Source organism: Scyliorhinus canicula, chromosome 10 (assembly GCF_902713615.1).
Source record: "Scyliorhinus canicula chromosome 10, sScyCan1.1, whole genome shotgun sequence".
Classification (NCBI taxonomy): domain Eukaryota; kingdom Metazoa; phylum Chordata; class Chondrichthyes; order Carcharhiniformes; family Scyliorhinidae; genus Scyliorhinus; species Scyliorhinus canicula.
The window spans coordinates 48,030,488-48,053,867 of NC_052155.1; the positions used below are offsets into that span (position 1 = coordinate 48,030,488).

At 42.7% G+C, this 23,380-nt stretch overlaps 1 protein-coding gene across 1 annotated transcript in view; it reads left to right on the plus strand.

Annotated features, from left to right (window-relative positions):
* The window catches only part of snap47 (synaptosome associated protein 47), a 46,259-nt gene that overhangs the window by 17,591 nt on the left and 5,288 nt on the right, over nucleotides 1-23,380 (plus strand). The window contains exon 4 of the mRNA XM_038808868.1: nucleotides 9,871-9,983. Within this exon, the coding sequence (XP_038664796.1) occupies nucleotides 9,871-9,983 (113 nt within the window). The remainder of the gene's footprint in view (nucleotides 1-9,870; nucleotides 9,984-23,380) is intronic.

The window sequence follows — 23,380 nt, forward strand, 5'->3', positions numbered from 1 at the left end:
CTATATATACCTCCCCTCAGTCTGAAATACTTCTTCACGACTACTCTGCTTTCCATCCCTGGATAATTTAGCAATTGCTGCCCTTTAATTCCAGGGTTTTGCTAACAAGTGTACCATGTGGTGCAATAAAGTCTCTCACGAAACTGCGCAAAAGGCAAAATCAGAAACGATGAACATGCTTTCCAATGGAAGTGAAATTAGATCGGTTCCAGCAATGTGGGGGCAGCATTGCTTTGTGCAGTTGCAGTTGCTGTACAGAAAGTTATAGTATGTGACAGACAGGGAGAGCCCGCTAAGCTCCGTTTTGTAACAAAAGAATCCAACTACGGACTTGTCAACTCTTTTATCATCGAAGATATGTATTGAAAATTTTAAAAAGAGACCATCCTCATTTCAGAAAAACAGAATCAAGTTGCAAACAAGCGTAAAATTTAAAAACAGATAATTGCAAAATATTTTCATTTAAAAATGATGAAGTAACATTGGCCGGAATTCTCTGGCAGTTGGGATTATCTTTTTCTGCCGCAGTGTAACCCTGCCCGTGGGTTTCCTGGTGGTGTGCGGTGGCTTCAATGGAAAATCTTATTGTCTCTGCCAGCGAGCAGCGCGCCACCGAGAACCACGCAGCTGGGGGACGGGAGAATCCCACACATTCTCTTTGACTCTGGCTACTGTGCATTATCCCTCCTCTCACACCCAAGTTCGACTGAATCAGATGTTGACACATTTTGTGAAGAAAAGACAATCAAATGGGCGAATATTTCAAAATTGAACAGAGCCATCATTGCAACTCTTTACCAAGAGATTCAGACTTTTCAGATCAAATTTTCAGTTTGATGTGCACTTCAGCTTTAACCATTCCAGGCACCACTTCCCTTTCGGAAAGGTGCTTAAAAAAAGAGAATTAAATGTCCTCGGCCAGGACTAATGGAAGGAATCCAGTTCTAGAGACTTTAACATCATCTCCCTGTTAAAATGTGCCATGGTCTCTGCTCCTCCATGGATGCCATGTCTCTGACACCAACCACGGCCACATCCACCCAGAATAGAATTAATAAATTAAAATAAATTTCATTTAGAATAAAGTGTCTTTAATGAGAGAGGGGAAAGACAATGTGAATAAGCGATCAATTGCTTACGCAATTGGTAATAGTGTACAAAGGCTTTAGTGCGGGTGAGTGAATCGCAAACAAAGAAGTCACGAAAGCTGGGACGTTCCTGTACTTTGTCAAACACCTTTTTGAAAGTCAATATACACAACCTTAATTCAATACCCTTATCCAACCTCTCCACTGTTTCATCAAAAAATTTGATCACGTTCGCCAAATATGATTTGCCTTTAGCACGGCTCTACTAAATTTCATTTATTGGCTCATTCTTTTCCAAATGCCAATTAATTTTTCCCTGAATTGTTGCCCCCTAAAGGCTTCCCCACCACTGGCATTACACTGAGTGGCCTGAAGTGGCTGGGTGTAACCCTCCCCTTTGTAAACAGGGGTATAATTAACGCAGTTCTCAAGTCCTCTGCTACCACACCATATCCAAGGATAGCTGGAGGATTGTGGGCATACACAAATTTACTTCCCTTAAGATTTTTGCCAGCAAGAACGTGACTTTTCTATTTAGTAATAACCAATAGCCTTCAAAAGTAGTTTTATTTTTTAATCCCAAAACCTACCCCTCTGATCTCTTCCCTTCCCCCTCCACTTTCCTTCCACTATCCTGTTACTATTTTAATGTTTATTAAAGGCTTTTTGTACCATTTTATGTTAGCCACTAATCTAACTCAGTAAGAAGTCTTACAATGTCAGGTTGAAGTCCAACAGGTTTGTTTGGAATCACTAGCTTTTGGAGCGCAGCTCCCTCATCAGGTGAGTCACTCCAAACTAACCTGCTGGACTTTAACCTGGTGCTGTAAGACTTCTTATTGTGCCCAGCCCATTCCAACACCGGCATCTCTACATCATGTCTAATCTAACTGCCCACTCTCCCCTTGGTCCTCTTATTTCCTCTTTTAGATATTTTCTGTGCTTTAATATTTAACTTTGAAATCGAACCCTTGCTATTATAAGGTATCTTTTTCTGTTCTATTTTAATCTCTCAGGGCGTGTTCTTCCCAAAAGGGAACAAAGCCCCCGAGCGTGCATGTTTAGCCATTTGTTTCCTGGCATTTGCAGTCCCGAGAAACACGTGGCTGTTCCATGCGACTCGTGTTGAACACAGGGCCTGAATGGGGAAAGCGTGGCAAAGGCCACACACAGCCCTGTTTTTGTACAATAAGGAGCCCCATTCGCCAGAATTCCCCGTTGAAGCAAAAGATCGGAACACCATTTTTAAATGGCACCCCAATCTCCAAGGCCCCCAAAATAATCCCTGAGCACCCCTCCAAGCTGGGCAACTCCGGCACAATCGTACACGTGCAAAAAGTGCCAGCCTGACACCTTGGCAGTGCCAGGATACCCATGTGGCACCAGCAATGCCAGGGCATCACCCTGCCCATAGGGCACGCAGCTGGGGACCTACGATCCCCTTGGAGACCCCAACGTTTGCTGTTCCATATGGGGACCAGTACCAAACAGCGCTTGCCCAAGGACCCCAAGGCAAAGGCATTGAATTCCACAGCATCAGGTACCCGGGAATCTGCACATTAGAGTAAGGCTTACTGCCTCGATCTAATATGCAGATTTGCCAAAAACTGATCCCGCCTGTTGCGAGTGGGATTCCCCTTGCATCGTCTTGCGAGATTGCGTTTAATTTCGCGAGGCGTTGCGAGCCAGATAAATCCCGGGAGCAGGGTCTCCGGGTTTTCAGTGGCCACGGCAAGATGCTTTTCCGGCATAGCATGGCCAGAGAATCATGCCCCGAATCTTTAATCATCCAGCGGCTTCTAGCTTTCGATGCCCATTCTTTCATGGAAATGTATCTACACCATATGCAAAACATCTCTTTGAAGGCCACGCATTCATTACTCCATTTTTAATCCACTCTATAGTAAAGGAGTTTGGTTCACATTGAGTAGACATGACCCTGCAGGGGAGAATAGAGAAAGCAAAAATGTGCATTTATGCAGTACCTTTCACAACCTCAGTATGTATCAAGGCTACAGCTGGTTAAGTACTCTTGATGTATAGCCAATGCTGTACTGTAGGAAATAGGGACAATTTCACACAGGAAATAGGGAAGCCAATGTGTCAATAGCAAGTTCCCGCAAACGGCAATGTGGTAATGACTGGATAATTTGTTTTAGTGCTCTTGGTTGAGGGACTGGTATTGCCCAAGACAATGGGGATAACTTTCCTGCTCTTCTCCAAAATAGTGTGAGAGGATCCACCTGAGAGGGCATATGGACACCAGTTTAATATTTAATGAAAAGCCCTCAGTACTGTGCCAAAATGTTGTCTGGAGTTGGGCTTGAATGCACAGCCTTTTGATCCAGAAGGTTTAGTGTATATTGTTGAAAGTAATGAAGAGTAGCTTCTGTGACCATATTGTGTTTCTCATTGAGGTTCAATTTTCGATAAAATAATTGATATTGGAGACCTTGGAGCTGTGAAGCAACAGTGCTACCCACTGTGTGACCGTGCTGCCCAGGGGCAGGAAGGAAGCAGTGGAGAACAGAGAGGTGCAATGTTTAAATGCAGGCTTTTTTCAACAAGGCTCTCTCTATCCATCTAACTCATTACACGACAAGGATTTAAAATCCATGCAGTTTTTTGCTGCTGGAACTTTACTGTTGTCTCATACAGAGGGCAGACCTGCATTGAGGGAGGTGGAGAATTAGGTTGTCGGGACCAATTTTTCTTTTGCAAAAAATATTGTCACTTACTGTCTGGGTCGATACCTGAAGAATGAGTGCTCAGACACTATTGAAGGATGCCTAGCATCTGTGCATCCACATCTTAGTCAGTGTCTGTAAAGTGCATTTTAGAGTAAAGCATAGCTTTTCCAAGGGAGAGACTAATGTATGTATGTAAACTGAGACCTGTCATCTGGGGAAAGATTATGAAATGATAAACCTGTTTATGAAGATCAGGTTTATCTTGCCTTCCTTCGCCTCCTCCCATCAGTTGTGATCATTGTTTTACTATCAAAGGGAAAACATCACCTACATCGCTTTTTGTTTGATGCTTATATACCTTAATTTCAGATTGCTTTTATAACCATCAACATCTTTAGTTATAGACCTGGGTAATTCACCTTTGATACCTCATTCAAAAAAACACTCTCTCCAAGCACAATTAGAGTTTGGAAGAATACAATTTGTCATTGTTTTGCTCTGATACATCTTCGTTAAAGCAGAGGTTCGCCTGTATTTCTTGGTAGAAAATCTTTCCCTGAATTTTTGTCTCTGACTTGGTATCAGGATTGGATAGATTTGAATTTGTAGAAATAGCCATTACTGGAGAGAGTTGGGAAGTTATAACCATTGGTATCAATTTTCATTGTGACGTGGCTACAGAAATGGGCCATTTATTCAGATATTTTCATAAATTGGCTTATGAAATGGATTTACAGCCATTCGGATCCAGTATACATGGGAAAATACAGGATCAGGAAATACTCTGAAGTCCAGCTGTTCTGTCCCAAAGAAAACTATTTTGCGGAACTGCAGATTATGTCATGTATCCCAGCTTCCTTGAATGTTTCTGCACAATATGCTTCCCAGATGCACACTTTCCACACTTTAAAAAAAATAAATTTAGAGTACCCAGTTAATTTTTTCCAATTAAGGGGCAGTTTAGCATGGCCAATCCACTCTGCACATCTTTGGGTTGTGGGGGCGAAACCCACGCAAACATGGGGAGAATGTGCAAACTCCACACAGACGGTGACCCAGAGCCGGGATCGAACCGTGAGGCAACAGGGCTAACCCACTGCGCCACCGTGCTGCCCTCACTTTCCACACTTAGTGTAAAGTTGTCACCTAAACTGTCTGTATATCTTCTCTTTTCTAACTTGTCTGTTGGCTCTAGAGTTTGTGGCGATCTCAAAATATGACCAGGATTTGATTTTTCCATTGTTTCAAGAATCCTGGATAATATCTTCTACATATACATATCTTCTATAAAGCCATGTGTTCTTTGAGCCTATCCATGAAAGAGAAAGAGTAACTGAAAACTTAGTTATAGAAGCAGTGGAGCTTTGAAAATGGGTAAGGTGCATCAAGACCAAGAAAGTTAGCAAAGAGGAACAATGCATAGATATGTTATGGGTCCAGACCAGAACCCTGTTTTGGTTAAAATCCCACATTAGAACCTAACTATTTGCATTTGATAAGACTGAGAAAATGTTACTGCACCACTGCAGTAATAACACTGGTCGGTAGACAGCTTTTATATTAAAACACACTTTAATTTTAATACAGAATTAAGCATTTTAGGAATAAGGAAATGGCTTTACAGGTTTACAGGTAAAATATCTTAACTTGTTTCCTGAAACCTGCCTCTACATTTCACTTAAGCGATCCATGGCACTTGAGAATAAAGTTAACAACCAGGTTTTACTTGCTTATCTTGGTGCAGAGTCCTTGGAGAGAGAGAGAGAGATACCTGTCTTTGGGACCAAGCTGAAAACCTTCTGCTCAGTTTAGAGTCCTGGAAGGAGGGAGTCCTTTGTCCAGACATACCTGGCCCCTCCTATACGCTACATCAGCTGCACTCAAAGCGCACAGCATTCTTGTATCTCTTGTTACAAGATGTGCCTTGATTTGTTTAGCCAGACTCAAACTGTAACAATATCACATTAGCTCTCTATCTACAAACAGTTAATATTCTTTTTAATATCTATCAACAAAACACTTCCCCTGCAAAAGTCATTGTCTACCTTGCTTTAAATCGCACCTCTAGCCAACATACTGTTAGTAAGCATTTTAACCCAGGTTTTAATAATAATCCTACAAAAATACAAACTATAAAGTATGACAATTTCTGGTATTCATCACAATGTTGGAGGATCATGTTGGACCAAAGGCGGTTGCAGAAGGAGTCTCTGGATGAAATTATAGAAGGTTGAGGATTGCGATTTTACTACAATGCCAATAGAAATCAGCAAGGAGTGAGGAAGTGGGTGAGTTGGAGTTTGTGTGGGAAGGAGCTGGGAAGGGGAATTTTAGAGCAGTAGGGGCTGGAGATACTAAACAGAGATGGAGGAAATATTGTTGGTAGAGATAGCCTTGGTAATGCACAATATATGAAGTTTGAAGACAAAATGTTAATACTCTTATGAGCAATTAAATAGAACCTTGACATTTTTATACTGCTTAACATTAACTTTCAAAGGTACAATCACACCATGAGAGTATTTATAGAGGTAGATTTTGACAAAGTGCAAAATAGGTAAGTGAACTGACAGCCAAATTTACATCTCTTGAGTTTTAGTTCCATGAATTCAGTGGACTAGTTCAGTGGACTAGTTGTCCATTGTACATCAATCACATTTTTATGTAAACATTACTCAAACCAGTGAAAGGCAAATTGACTGAGATTGAGACTGCTTCCTATCCTCCTGTCATGGTTTCACCTGAAGTGGTGTTTTATAAATACCTTCCTATTATTTTAACTATCCCACAAATAGGGTTTAAACTAATGTGGCAGGGGGATGGGAACCGATGCAGGAAGTTGGAAGGTAGTAAAACAGGGACAGAAGTAAGGGGAAAAGTGCAAGGCAGAGAAGACACAGTCAAAAGTCAAAAAGGGCGACTGTACAAGGTACAGTGACTGAGGGGAGCTCAGTGAATAGGCCTAGTAATACTAAAAGGAATAAAACTGGAGATGTTAAGAGGTTAAAAAAAAACAACATTAGTGTACTTTACCTGAATGCTCGTAGTATTCGGAATAAAGTAAATGAGTTGATGGCACAAATCATCGTGAATGACTATGATTTAGTGGCCATTACTGAAACATGGTTAAATGATGGTCACGACTGGGAGTTAAATATCCGAGGGTATCAAACTATTCGGAAGGACAGAGTGGATGGTAAGGGAGGTCGTGTTGCTCTGTTATTTAAGGATGACATCCGGGCAATAGTAAGGGATGACAGTGCTATGGAGGATAAGGTTGAATCAATTTGGGTGGAAATCAGGAATAGTAAGGCGAAAAAAATCACTGATAGGAGTAGTCTATCGGCCACCAAATAGTAACGTTATGGTGGGGCAGGCAATAAACAAAGAAATAACTGATGCATGTAGAAATGGTACAGCAGTTATCATGGGGGATTTTAATCTACATGTCGATTGGTTTAACCAGGTCGGTCAAGGCAAACTTGAGGAGGAGTTTCTAGAATGTATCCGCGATAGTTTCCTAGAACAGTATGTAATGGAACCTACGAGGGAACAAGCGGTCCTAGATCTTGTCCTGCGTAATGAGACAGGATTGATTCATGATCTCATAGTTAGGGATCCTCTCGGAAGGAGCGATCACAATATGGTGGAATTTAAAATACAGATGGAGGGTGAGAAAGTAAAATCAAATACCAGTGTTTTGTGTTTAAACAAAGGAGATTACAATGGGATGAGAGAAGAACTAGCTAAGGTAGACTGGGAGCAAAGACTTTATGGTGGAACAGTTGAGGAACAGTGGAGAACCTTCCAAGTGATGTTTCACAGTGCTCAGCAAAGGTTTATACCAACAAAAAGGAAGGACAGTAGAAATAGGGAAAATCGACCGTAGATATCTAAGGAAATAAGAGAGAGTATCAACTTGAAGGAAAAAGCATATAAAGTGGCAAAGATTGGTGGGAGACTAGAGGACTGGGAAATCTTTACGGGGCAACAGAAAGCTACTAAAAAAGCTAGAAAGAAGAGTAAGATAGAGTATCTTGCGCAGAGTATAAAAACAGACAGTAAAAGTGTTTACAAATATAGAAAACAAAAAAGAGTGGCTAAGGTAAATATTGGTCCTTTAGAGGATGAGAAGGGAGTTTTAATGGGAGATGAGGAAATGGCTGAGGAACTGAACAGGTTTTTTGGGTCGGTCTTCACAGTGGAAGACACAAATAACATGCCAGTGACTGATAGAAATGAGGCTATGACAGGTGAGGACCTTGAGAGGATTGTTATCACTAAGGAGGTAGTGATGGGCAAGCTAATGGGGCTAAAGGTAGACTAAGTCTTCTGGCCCTGATGGAATGCATCCCAGAGTGCTAAAAGAGATGGCTAGGGAAATTGCAGATGCACTAATGATGATTTACCAAAATTCACTAGACTCTGGGGTGGTCCCGGTGGATTGGAAATTAGCAAATGTGACACCACTGTTTAAAAAAAGGAGGTAGGCAGAGAGCAGGAAATTATAGGCCAGTGAGCTTAACTTCGGTAGCAGGGAAGATGCTGGAATCTATCATCAAGGAAGAAATAGCGAGGCATCTGGATAGAAATTGTCCCATTGGGCAGACGCAGCATGGGTTCGTAAAGGGCAGTTCATGCCTAATTAATTTAGTGGAATTTTTTGAGGACATTACCAGTGCAGTAGATAACGGGGAGGCAATGGATGTGGTATATCTGGATTTCCAGAAAGCCTTTGACAAGGTGCCACACAAAAGGTTGCTGCATAAGATAAAGATGCATGGCATTAAGGGTAAAGAAGTAGCATGGATAGAGGATTAGTTAATTAATAGGAAGCAAAGAGTGGGGATTAATTGGTGTTTCTCTGGTTGGCAATCAGTAGCTAGTGGTGTCCCTCAGGGATCCGTGTTGGGCCCACAATTGTTCACAATTTACATAGATGATTTGGAGTTGGGGGACTAAGGGCAATGTGTCTAAGTTTGCAGATGACATTAAGATGAGTGGTAAAGCTAAAAGTGCAGAGGATACTGGAAATCTGCAGAGGGATTTGGATAGGTTAAGTGAATGGGCTAGGGTCTGGCAGATGGAATACAATGTTGACAAATGTGAGGTTATCCGTTTTGGTAGGAATAACAGCAAACGGGATTATTATTTAAATGATAAAATATTAAAACATGAAGCTGTGCAGAGAGACCTGGGTGTGCTAGTGCATGAGTCGCAAAAAGTTGGTTTACAGGTGCAACAGGTGATTAAGAAGGCAAATGGAGCTTTGTCCTTCATTACTAGAGGGATGGAGTTTAAGACTAGGGGGGTTATGCTGCAATTATATAAGATGTTAGTGAAGCCACACCTGGATTATTGTGTTCAGTTTTGGTCTCCTTACCCGAGAAAGGACTTATTGGTGCTGGAGGGTGTGCAGAGGAGATTCACTCGGTTAATCCCAGACCTGAAGGGGTTGGATTACGAGGAGAGGTTGAGTAGACTGGGACCGTACTCATTGGAATTTAGAAGGATGAGGGGGGATCTTATAGAAACATAAAATTATGAAGGGAATAGATATGATAGATGTGGACAGGTTGTTTCCACTGGCGGGTGAAAGCAGAACTAGGGGCATAGCCTCAAAATAAGGGGAAGTAGATTTAGGACTGAGTTTAGGAGGAACTTCTTCACCCAAAGGGTTGTGAATCTATGGAATTCCTTGCCCAGTGAAGCAGTTGAGGCTCCTTCATTAAATGTTTTTAAGGTAAAGATAGATAGTTTTTTGAAGAATAAAGGGATTAAGGGTTATTGTGTTTGGGCCGGAAAGTGGAGCTGAGTCCACAAAAGATCAGCCATGATCTCATTGAATGGTGGAGCAGGCTCGAGGGGCCAGATGGCCTACTCCTGCTCCTCGTTCTTATGTTAAATCTTAACTATCTTTCAAATGTCTTCACCTTTCCTCCTAAATCAGTGCTATGAATATATTCTCCTGGTTTTTCTTTGCATGGATTTCAGGACTTGGTTGTCTTCCTTGTGTCGAAGTGAGTGATACAGATACACTCTGATCCCAATTAAAAGCAGCAGTTGACTTGTGTTTACGTTTATATCTGCAGCAACTGGTTTCCTGGATAGAGTTATGCATCCTGTTTCAGCGAGCGGTGATCAGATGTCCCAACAAGTGTCTGAGCAGACAGTTTCAGAGGCTGAGGCCCAAGAGCTGAGACAGGTGAGTGGAATTCACATGGATATTTTTCATTCATGGGCCTAATACTATAGAGAATTTACAGTGCAGAAGGAAGCCATTCGACCCATCGAGTTCGCACAGGCCCTTGGAAAGACGACACTACTTAAGCCCATGCCTCCACCCTATGTGCGGGAAGTGTGTCCAGCTGCAGCTCCTATTAGACCGCATGACGGCTCTGGAGCTGCGGATGGACTCACTTTGGAGCACCGCGATGCTGAGGTGGTCGTGGATAGCATGTTCAGTGTGTTGGTCACACCGCAGATTAGGATTGGTGAGGGAGACAGGGAATGGGTGACCAAAAGGCAGAGAAAGAGCAGGAAGGCAGTGCAGGTGTCCCCTGCGGTCATCTCCCTCCAAAACAGGTATACCGTTTTGGATACTGTTGGGGGAGATGACTCTCCAGGGAAAGGCAGTAGTAGCCAGGCTCATGGCACCGTGCTGGCTCTGCTTCACAGAAGGGCGGGAAAAAGACTGGCAGGGCTATAATCATCAGGGATTCAATCGTAAGGGGAGTAGACAGGCTTTTCTGTGGTCGAAATTGAGACTCCCGAATGATATGTTGCCTCCTGGGTGCACGGGTCAGGGATGTCTCAGATCGGCTGCAGGACATATTGAAGGGGAGGGTGAACAGCCAGTTGTCGTGGTGCATATAGGCACCAACGATATAGGTACAAAACGGGATGAGGTCCTACAATCAGAATTTAGGGAATTAGGAGATAAGTTTAAAAAGTAGGACCTCAAAGGTAGTAATCTCCGGATTGCTACCAGTGCCACGAAACAGTCAGAGTAGAAATTTAAGAATAGTCAGAATGAATACGTGGCTTGAGAGATGGTGCAGGAGGGAGAGGTTCAGATTTTTGGGACATTGGAACCGGATCTGGGGGCGGTGGGACCATTACAAATCAGATGGTCTACACCTGGGCAGGACTGGAACCAATGTCCTTGGGGGTGCTTTTGCTAACACTGTTGGGGAGGTTTTAAACTAATGTGGCAGGGGGATGGGAACCAGATTAGGAAGTTAGAGGTCAGTAAAGAAGCAGCAACTAAAGCCAGTAAGGTACTGGATAATAAACTCAATGTGACTAAGGGGAAGAGTAGACAGGGAAGAGATGATGATCACAAAGGGACAGGTGGTCTGAGGTGCATTTGTTTTAATGCGAGAAGTGCAGCAGGTAAGGCAGATGAATTTAGGGCTTGGATTAGTACCTGGGAATATGATGTTATTGGTATTACTGAGACTTGGTTGAGGGATGGGCAAGACTGGCAACTAAATATCCCAGGGTATAGATGCTTCAGGAGGGATAGAGAGGGAGGTAAAAGTGGTGGAGGAGTTGCATTACTGGTCAGAGATGATATCACAGCTGTGATTAAGGAGGGCATGATGGAGGTTTCGAGCACTGAGGCAATATGGGTAGAGCTAAGAAATAGGAAGGGTGCAGTAACATTGTTGGGACTTTACTATAGGCTTCCCCAAAGCGAGCGTGAAGTAGAGGTACAAATATGTAGACAGATTATAGAAAAATGTAGGAGCAATAGGGTGATTGTGATGGGAGATTTTAACTTCCCCAACATTGAATGGGACTCATGTAGTGTTGGAGGCATAGATGGAGCAGAATTTGTAAGGAGCATCCAGGAGAGTTTTTTAGAGCAGTATGTAAATAGTCCAACTCGGGAAGGGGCCATACTGGACCTGGTATTGGGGAATGATCCCGGCCAGGTGGTTGATGTTTCAGTCAGCGATTACTTTGGGAATAGCAATCACAATTCCGTAAGTTTTAGAATACTCATGGACAAAGACGAGAGTGGTCCTAAAGGAAGAGTGCTAAATTGGGGAAAGGCCAACTATAACAAAATTCGGCAGGAGCTCGGGAATGTGGATTGGGAGCAGCTGTTTAAGGGTAAATCCACATTTGAAATGTGGGAGTCTTTTAAGGAAAGGTTGATTACTGTGCAGGACAGACATGTTCCTGTGAAAATGAGAGATAGAAATGGCAAGATTAGGGAACCATGGATGACGGGTGGAATTGTGAGACTAGCTACGATGAAAAAGGAAGCATACGTAAGATCGAGGCGACTCAAAACTGATGAAGCTTTGGAGGAATATCGGGAAAGTAGGACAAATCTCAAATGCGCAATAAAGAGGGCTAAAAGGGGTCATGAGATATCTTTGGCTAACAGGGTTAAGGAAAATCCCAAAGCCTTTTATTCGTATATAAGGAGCAAGAGGATAACTAGAGAAAGGATTGGCCCACTTAAAGACAAAAGAGGGAATTTATGCGTGGAGTCAGAGGAAATGCGTGAGCTTCTTAATGAGTACTTTGCATCGGTATTCACCAAGGAGAGGGACATGATGGATGTTGAGGCTCGGGATGGATGTTTAAATACTCTAGGTCATGTCGGCATAAGGAAGGGGGAGGTTCTGGGTATTCTAAAAGGCATTAAGGTGGACAAGTCCCCAGGATCAGATGGGATCTATCCCAGGTTACTGAGGGAAGCGAGGGACGAAATAGCTGGGGCCTTAACAGATATCTTTGCAGCATCCTTGAGCACGGGTGAGGTCCCGGAGGACTGGAGAATTGCTAATGTTGTCCCTTTGTTTAAGAAGGGTAGCAGGGATAATCCAGGGAATTATAGACCTGTGAGCTTGACGTCAGTGGTAGGCAAACTGTTGGAGAAGATACTGAGGGATAGGATCTATTCACATTTGTAAGAAAATAGACTTATCAGTCTATTTGGTTTTATGCAGGGAAGGTCATGTCTTACAAACCTAATAGAATTCTTTGAGGAAGTGACAAAGTTAATTGACGAGGGAAGGGCTGTAGATGTCATATACATGGACTTCAGTAAAGCATTTGATAAAGTTTCCCATGGCAGGTTGATGGAAAAAGTGAAGTCGTGTGGGGTTCAGGGTGTACTAGCTAGATAGATAAAGAACTGGCTGGGCAACAGGAGACAGAGAGTAGTGGTGGAAGGGAGTGTCTCAAAATGGAGAAAGGTGACGAGTGGTGTTCCACAGGGATCCGTGCTCGGACCACTGTTGTTTGTGATATACATAAATGATCTGGAGGAAGGTATAGGTGGTCTGATTAGCAAGTTTGCAGATGATACTAAGATTGGTGGAGTTGCAGATAGCGAGGCGGACTGTCGGAGAATACAGCAAAATATAGGTAGATTGGAGAGTTGGGCAGAGAAATGGCAGATGGAGTTCAATCCAGGCAAATGCGAGGTGATGCATTTTGGAAGATCTAACTCAAGAGCAGACTATATGGTCAATGGAAGAGTCCTGGGGAAAATTGATGTTCAGAGAGATTTGGGAATTCAGGTCCATTGTACCCTGAAGGTGGCAACGCAGGTCGATAGAGTGGTCAAGAAGGCACACAGCATGCTTGCCTTCATCGGACGGGGTATTGAGTACAAGAGTCGGCAGGTCATGTTACAGTTGTATCGGACTTTGGTTAGGCCACATTTGGAATACTGCGTGCAGTTCTGGTCACCACATTACCAGAGGATGTGGATGCTTTAGAGAGGGTGCAGAGGAGGTTCACCAGGATGTTGCCTGGTTTGGAGGGTGCTAGCTATGAAGAAAGGTTGAGTAGATTAGGATTGTTTTCCTTGGAAAGACGGAGGTTGAGGGGAGACCCGATTGAAGTCTACAAAATTGAGAGGTATGGACAGGGTGGATAGCAACAAGCATTTTCCAAGAGTGGGGGTGTCAATTACAAGGGGTCACGATTTCAAGGTGAGAGGGGAAAAGTTTAAGGGAGATGTGCGTGAAAAGTTTTTTACGCAGAGGGTGGTGGGTGCCTGGAATGCTTTGCCAGCGGAGGTGGTAGAGGCGGGTACGATAGCATCATTTAAGATGCATCTGAACAGATATATGAACGGGTGGGGAACAGAGAGAAGTAGACCTTGGAAAATAGGCAACAGGTTTAGATAAAGGATCTGGATCGGCGCAGGCTGGGAGGGCCGAAGGGCCTGTTCCTGTGCTGTAATTTTTTTGTTCTTTGTTTGTTCTATCCCCATAACCCAGTAGCCCCACCTAACCTTTTGGACAATAAGGGGCAATTTATTTGACCAATCCACCTAACCTGCATATCTTTGGTCACTAAGGGGCAATATGGTAGACAGGCTCTTTATTGCTTGTGAAGATTCTGGTGATTAAGTAACTGTACATTTTTGAAATTGTTACTTGTCCAAAGAATTTTGGTGGTAATTAATTTTCAGAAATGTACATTTAACCCAGATAAGAAAGAGGTGACGGCAAAATAAATCAGGTAATAGACCATGACCAGACGAAATGCAGGTGTGATTCCCTGCTACTTGCTCTCTCTGCTTTTTTGTGATTTTGTTTCTTCAATAAGTGGAAAGTCCTCACCACAATATTCCATCCCCTATGCAGACTATTTCATTTTTCTGCTTATGCATTTAGTCTGTCTGTCAATCTCTCTCTCTCTCTCTCTCTCTCTCTCTCTCTGTCTCTCATTCTTGCACTTTTACACTCTCTTTCATTGGATCAAAGGGGCAAAAACTGTATGATGTTTCTCGTATGAAATATTAAAGTACATATATTCAGATAGCACTTTTATTTGGACATCAAAACATCTCTTTATTCTTCACATGAGGAGTGCAGGGAGGCATGCCAGGGGAAGCATCAGGCATATCTAAAAATGAGGTGTCAACCTGGTGAAGCAACATCAAAGGACTATTCTGTGCCAAACAACATAAGCAGCAAGAGACAGACATCCAAGCAATTCCACAAGCAACAGATAAGATCGATGTTCTGCAGTCCTACCACGTCCAGTCGTGAATGTTATAGTCAATAATAATCTTTATTGTCACAAGTAGGCTTGCATTAATACTGCAATGAAGTTACTGTGGAAAGCCCCTAGTCGCCACATTCCGGCGCCTGTTCGGGTACACAGAGGGAGAATTCAGAATATCTAATTCACCTAACAGCACGTCTTTAGGGACTTGTAGGGAAACCAGAACACCCAGAGGAAACCCACGCAGACACGGGGAGAACGTGCAGATTCCAAACAGTCAGTGACCCAAGCCGGGAATCGAACCTGGGACCATGGAGCTGTGAAGCAACAGTGCTATCCAATTAAACAATTCGCAGGAGGAGGCTGCACAAATTTTGCAATCTTCAAATGATATGAGAAGCCCAGCACATCAGTGCAAAAGATAAGGTTAAGCATTTGCAACAATCTTCAGCCAAAGATGAAAAGTGGATGATCCATCTCGGCCTCCTCCAGAGTTCCAACATTACAGATATCAGTCTTCTGTCAATTCGATTCACTCTGTATGAAATCAAGAAACAGCTGAAGGAACTGGATACTGCAAATGCCCTGACAATATTTTGGCAATAGTGCTGATAGTGCTCCAGAATTTTCCATGCCCTGAGCAAAGCTGTTCCGTAACAGCTACAACACTGGCAACCAACCGTGAATGTGGAAATTTGCCCAGGTATCTCCTGTGCATAAAAAGCAGGACAAATCCGAAACTGACCATTTACTGCTTGAACAGTCTACTCTCGAACATCAGTGAAATGATGGAAGGCACCATCAACCATGCTATCAAGTACATTTGCTTAGCAATAATCTGCTCACTGACACTTAGTTTGGATTCTGCCAGGGCCACTCACCCCTGACCTCATTACAGCCTTGGTTCAAATATGGGCAAAAGAGCTGAACTCTAGAGGTGCGAGTGACTTCCCTTGACATCAAGGCAGCAATTGACAGTGTGTGGCATCAAGAAGGCCTAGGAACACTGGAGGCAATGGGAATTGGGGTAAACTTAGCCCAAAGGAAGATGAAAAATTAAAATCACTTTATTGTCACAAGTAGGCTTCAGTGAAGTTACTGTGAAAAGCCCCTAGTCGCCACATTCTGCGCCTGTCCAGGGAGGCTGGTATGGGAATCGAACCGTGCTGCTGGCCTGCTTTAAAAGCCAGCGATTTAGCCCAGTGAGCTAAACCAGCCCATAGTTATGATTTTTGGAAGTCAGTCATCTCAGTTCCAGGATATGACTGCAGGAGTTCCTTGGTAGTGTCCCAGGTCCAACGTTGATGACCTTTTTTCCACATGAGGTCAGAAGTGGGAATATTACCTGATGATTTTGCAATGTTCAGCACTATTTGTGACTCCTTGGATACTGAAGCTGTCAATGTTCAAATGCAGCAAGACATAGATAATATCCTGGCTCGGGGTGGCAAGTATCATCGTGCGACACAAGTGCCAGGCAATAACCAACATAAGAGAATCTAACCATTAGCCCTTGACATTCAAAGGCATTACTATCACTGAATCCTCCCCACTATCAATAGCCTGGGGGTTACCAATGACCAGAAACTGAACTGGACCAGTTATATAAATACTGTGGCAACAAGACAGGTCAGAGGCTAGGAATCTTGCGGCGAATAACTCATCTTCTACTTTCTAAAGCCTGTACACTATCTACAAGGCACAGACTAGGAGTATGATGGAATATTCCCCACTTGCCTGGATTATACAGTTCCAGCAAACATGAGCAGTTTGACACCATCCAGGACAAAGCAGCCCGCTTGATTGGCACCCCAGCCACAAACATGTACTCCCTCCACCACTGATGCAGAGTGGTAGCAGCTGTGTGTACCATATACAAGATGCACTGCAGGAACTCACCAAGGTGCCTTAGACAGCACCTTCCAAATGCACGAATGCTACCATTGGGACAAGAGCAGCAGATACCTGGGAACACCAACTCCTGCAATTTCCCTCCCAAGCTGCTCCCCATCCTGGCTTTGACATATATTGCTGTTCCTTCACTGTTGCTGGGTCAAAATTCTGGAATTCCCTCTCTAATAACACTGTGGGTGCACCGTAACCACATGGAATGCAACGATTCAAGGAGGCAACTCACCACTACCACCTCAAGGGCAATTGGGGATGTGCAATAAGTACAGGCCAAACCAGTGATGCCCAATTCACATGAATGAATGTGGAGACAAATGACCAGCTTGTCACCCTATTTAATTCTTTTCATGAATGCTTCCTTTCATTCTCGTACAGGGTCATCACCCTTGTAGAATTTCAAATATGGATTTAGAGGGTATGTGAGTTCTTTGTCTTGTCTCTCCTCTTTTTTTTCTCCTTGAACATCTGTTTCTTCTCTCCATGTGTTGCTGTTCTTGTGTGACTGTGTTTTGTACTCATGCTTAGTTTTTTGTTTTGTACAAACTTGCGTCCTATTCAAAATGATTTTTGTTGACCGTGGAGAGTTCCTGGTGATTTGACATTTCTCAAGTCATTGACTCCTTCTAAAGTATGAACTGTCTTCTCAAACCATTTTTAAGTGGCCATGCTTCATCTGAGATTCTAGATGGTGAGTGACAAAGAGACTATGCTGTGCAGGTAGTCTCCTGCTGCCACGCTCATTTCTGTCTATGAACTCAGTTTGACTATTGCTGCTGCACCAAATGAACACCTGATAACAGTTAAAATCCCCATAGATATTCTGTGTGCCCTGTTCCTTCAGTTGAGTGAGAAACAACTTTCATCTTTTCACAACTTCAACACGTTCAAAGCATTTTACAGCCAATGAATACTTTTGAAATCATAGAAGCTCTACAGTGCAGAAGGAGACATTCGGCCCATCAAATTTGCACTGACCCATTTGAAAGAGCGCTTACCTAGGCTCAATCCCCCACCCTGTACCTATAACCCCACCTTGGGGCAATTTAGCACAACCAATCCACCTAACCTGTGGGAGGAAACCAGAGCACCCGGAGGAAACCCATGCAGGTATGGGGAGAAAGTGCAAACTGCACACATAGTCACCCAGTCACCCAAGATCGGACTTGAACCAGGTGGCAGCAGTGCTAACCACTGTGCCACCATGCTGTAATCACTTGTGTTATGTAAAAAGGCAGAAGCTAATTTGTGTCCAACAAGGTTATCACAAGCAACAGTGAAGTTAACATTTTTAGTGAGGCTGGCAGTGGGATAAATATTGGCTAGGATTTCCATCATGGGGCTGCCAGTGGCACCCAGTTTAATATTTCATCCAAAAGCAGCATTCTATCACTGTTGAACTACGTGTCAACCTAGATTATCTGCTCAAGTCTCTGTTGTGGGGCTTGAACTGACAACATTTTGACTTTGGTGCAAGAGTTACCAGTGAGCTATGTCTGATATTCTGCTGCAAAGATGAGTTTTGTTTTTACAAATCACTGGTCACAAGTGCATTTACTCTCTTATTCTAGCAGAGAGTGATTTTTAGCGAAAGGCGATTGGGTAAAACTTATAGAATTTACAGTGCAGAAGGAGGCCCATTGAATCTGCACCAGCTCTTTGAAAGAGCACCCCATTCAAGCCCACACTTCCAACCTATCCCATAAGCCCACCCAACCTTTTTGGACACTGAGGGCAATTTATCATGGCCAATCCACCTAACCTGCACATCTTTGGATTGAGGGAGGAAATCGGAGCACCCAGAGGAAATTCACGCAGACAGGGAGAGAACGTACAGACTCCATACAGACAGTGACCCAAGCCTTGGAATCGAACCTGGGACCCTGGAGCTGGGAAGCAACTGTGCTAACCAATGTGCTACCGTGCTGCTTAAAAGATAAGAGACATTATCTGGCTGTTCAGAAAAACGCACAAGATTCTATGATATTACTCCAAGAGGAACCAGGTAGTGCAAATAATTCAATTGTACTTTCAAAGAGCTGGCACAGCCTCAAAGGTCTGAATGGCCTCCTTCTATGCTGTAAGCTTCCATAAAAGTAGTAGCGTCGGTCAAGTCTCCAGCAAACATGTCAACCAACACCTCTTTGGTTCTTAAATAAACAAAATTGATTAGATGGTGATTTATTTCATTGCAGTTTCTGGCATCTTGCAATGTGCAAACTGGCTGCAGATATGTATTTTTCTACATTTACAACTGTGACTATACTTCATTTGCTGTGATGGTGAAAGGTGCTTCTTTATATATGCAAGTTAATTCTTTCCATTCAGCTCTGATTCCCTTTTGAGCTGCATCATCCCCTCTTACACTGAAGTACATCTGTGTCTTGTGGCAAAGCAATCGATAAAACCAGACACCAGGGGGCTCCAAATGCATTCTGTAAGCAGACCTGCTGCAATACTAAGCTTTGTTAATATGCTGTAAACCGTGGGATAGGCTGCAGTAAATTATTCCTCTCACGGAATAATTGAAGGATTACAATAGTTGTCATGTTTTCAGAATCATTAGATACACCAGACCTCATTATGCAGAGATTCACTCTTCACCTCCATTTAAAACTGGAGTCTTGTATTTAAGTGGGACACATCTGCAAACCCAGCCTAGCCTAAGGACTACTCTTGTGACACCTTGGGTTAGGATGCGGTCAATTCCAGCCCCCCTAACCCAGAGTTGCAATACAATTGAATTCACCAATAATTCTTATAAAAATACCCAAAGTCTTTTGCCCTTGGTTGCCCCAAGTTGTAAATTTAAACACAATTCCTTTTTATCAATAACAAGAACTATAATGAAATATGCAGCAAATACAACTGGTTAACTATCATTGAATTCCTAGTTCCTTCTGCTTACCCTTACCCTATAATACACACACACGATAAACACAAACAAGGGGAAAAGAGGGGTGCCAATAATAAGTAAAAGATAAGAGTCTTTGTTTCAGATGTTTTTTTCTAGCACACTGTCCTTCAAACCAGGCTTTCGGGTCAAGATGTCTGCTTTCCAGTCCGCGATGGTTTTCATTGTAGATTCATTCTGGTCTCTGCAGTTTTGAAAATACAGCTGCTTTTCTGGAGAATCCTAAAATTTACAGAATTATAGAATTTACAGTGCAGAAGGAGGCCATTAGGGCCATCGTGTCTGCACTGGTCCTTGGAAAGAGCACCTACTTAAGCTCACGCCTCCACCTCATCCCCGTAACCCAGTAACCCCGTCTAACCTTTTGGACAGTAAGGGGCAATTTTAACATAGTGAATCAATCTAACCTGCACTACTTTGGACTAAATGTAACAGTCTCCAGTCAACCAAAGGTCCCCCCAGAGGCGCTAACTTCTAATAATCATCTTTATTGTCACAAGTAGGCTTAACACTGCAACAAAGTCACTATGAAAAGCCCCTAGTCGCCACATTCCGGCGCCTCTTTGGGTACACGGAAGGAGAATTCAGTGTCCAAATTACCTAACAGCACATCTTTAGGGACTTGTGGGAGGAAACCGGAGCACCCGGAGGAAACCCACGCAGACACAGGGAGAACATGCAGACTCCCCACGGGCAGTGACCCAAGCCGGGAATCGAACCTGGGACCCTGACACTGAAGCATCAGTGCTAACCACTGTGCTATTGTGCCAACCATATTACACAGGCAGGCAAAAATCCAAAATATAGATGCCCTCAAGTTTGTTATTGCATTACTGAGGGGGTAAGTAAGATTAGGAGGAGATTGAATAAGATTTTGAAAGTTTTTAAAAGATGAATTGGGAAATACTATCTGGTTGGGGGAAGACAGTGATGAAGGGTCATGGATTTAATATTTCAATTTCTAATGAAGCAGAATAGATATATACATTTTTGACATGGTGCTCTTGGAGCATTGAATTATTTGCCAAAGTGAGTATTTGAGGAAAAGATCATGATATCTTTTTATTGGAAAAGAACAAATATTTGAAGCAAAGGCAGAGAGCAAGGCAGTGATTAGTTTTTCATTGTGCTAACGAAGAGTCAGCATATGCGTGATGTGCCAAATAGCCTCCTGTTCTGTAAATTTGTATAGTCTTGTTTCTCCGAAATATATCCCGAGTACTTGACTTACTTTGAATTACTTTGAGGTTTTGTAACTGTTATGAAAGCAAATGTGATGGCTATTGTCAATAGCAGGAGAACCCATAAACAAAAAAGAGAATACCGAGCAAATCTCTTTTCTTTCATGGTATTGTTTTACAGAGAAATGTTGGCCAGGGTTTTGGAGAAACTTCTCATTTCCAAGTGTGGTATCTTTTTCCATCTACCTGAACCACTGGATCCGACAGCTAGGGGGCTGATAGATGTATGGTACCTCTGTCCGTGCAGCACTGCCCTGTGTCAGCCTAGACATCACATCTTGCACTGCGGATTAAACTCCTGCATTTTCTGATTTAAAGACACGTGTAGTGCAAAAGGAATGTTGTCCTTTGGAGAAGAAACCCACACCTACCTGTCCAAGCGGTTGAGTTAGATATTCAGGTGCCATTTTTCAGGGAATTCTCCCAGTGCCCTTGCCACTGAAAGCAGATGAACTAGGCATTCATGTCCTCACTGTAGGTCTTTGCTATCACAGTTCGTATTTTCTCACATGACTCCACGCTAAAATCTATTTGAAATAGAATTAGGACACAAGTGAAGTTTGACAAGAGACAATTTATAATTATACTTTGTGCAGTTTAAGTGAACACCCTGAACTTGACTGAAACTGTAGTAATGACATTGTAAGTTATAACATGCTGGCTTGACTCCAAGTGGTTTTGCATTGCTGAAGAAAGCAAGCCGTGTCTGCAGTACAGTGATGAAGCTCAACACCAAACTTATTATATTTAATCTGGAATTGAATTATTCTACTCCTTGTTGAAACATCCTGGACCTTACCCAAATTATTGTTATGTGATTCTATTGTAGAGTTTAAATGCAGGTGTTTATTTCGACAGCAATCAGCAAAGAAACCATACCTATGGTTTGGATTTTGGTGGGTAGTTCAAGTTGGGAATTTTCAAACTCACTGGACCCACCTCCATAAAAAAGGCCCCGATTCATGAGATTTTTGCTTGGGGGAGAAAGTGGGGAGGGAGGGAGCATGTGTGGGTGATAAGGTGGGCTGGTTAGAAGGTATTCTCTGGGACTTGGACCCAATTGTTGAGAAGATTTTAGGCCCTGTAGCCCCACAACACACACACCCAGTCCTCTTGGCCTCCTCTACACTCTATGCCAATACCTACCTGTCACACTCCCATCCCTGTGATCCCTTATACCCCTCATGCCTACTTGTCACTTATTCAGTATCCATCATGGGCAGACCTGCAGAGTTATATGGAGATAAAATTAATAAACTTCTAAAAATCTAATCCACCCCTCACTGTATAGACCTGAAGGTGAAAAAAACTCTGATTCATGAAAACATCAAACCTTTTAAATCCCCTAAAGTGGTTATTCTGTTCATACCATTTAACAGCCTATTTAAGCTATCATTCAAACTGTGATTCAGAAGACCCGGCTGCAATAATTAAAGCTTTTGAAATTCAACCAAGCATTCATAATTAATTTCATTGAGGAAATGTCAACAAATAAATCTATTGAAACCACTCACCAGCTGGCCTGTCAAATCAGCAGGGCTTTTCTTTTAACAATTATTGATAGCTGGAGTCAATTTTAATTTACAGTTTAAAAAGTGGGAGATTTTTTAAAAAAAAAACCTTGGACAGCTAAATGGACTAAAACAGTTGAGCCTTTTATGCGCTGCAAGAGCATTTATTTGTGACTCCAGCACTCTGGTTAAGTCATTTGCAACAGCCAAAATGGGATATGCTTGAACTTTGCACAAAGTTTGAATGACCCTGCTAAGTTTTGGCTTTCTTCCTGTGTGATCTAAGCCCAGCCCCTTGCACGTGCAAAAATTGCAGCTGTTGGAAAAGTGGGGTGAGACATCTCCATCCAATCCCCTTCCACCATTTTTAAAGGTCTGCGGAGTCTTTCCAGCTTTGTATTTACATTGTGTACCTTCTGTTGCCCCATTATGTTTTTTCTTTTCATGTACTAACTGATCTGTTTGAGCTGCACACAGAAAAATACTTTTCACTGTACCTCGGTACACGTGACAATAAAAAAATCCAAAAAAACATCCAACCCCATGTGTCATATTTTCGTATGTATGCCAGTGCTTGCTTGGAAACTAATTATTGAAGTAATCCCTAATGGAATTTGAAATATCCGAAATATGTATGGCCCCATATCAAACACCATTTGGAGCTGTACCCTATATTATGTTGATTATAACAATGAAAAGTATAATTGAGAAAGGCTGCTCCAGAACACATGACTCTGAAACTGCCAAAACCATTGAAAGCGATGCAGTATTGAGTAAGTTCCGAGGAGGTGTCATGTTGGACTCAACTTCACTGCCCTTCTACCATTTTGTTCTTTGCTTCAGAATCCATTTTGGCTGCCTAGTGTTTCTGGTATGCCTTTCTATTAAACATCGTGGCCTTGCATTCAAGAATTACCTTCCTAAACCTGGCTTCATTTTTTCCCCACCTTCCAGAAACCTCTTCCAATCTCATCTTGTCAACTGTATTTTTGGTTAAATACCCCCCAACTCATGTAGCTTTCTCATTAAGTGCATTGAACTA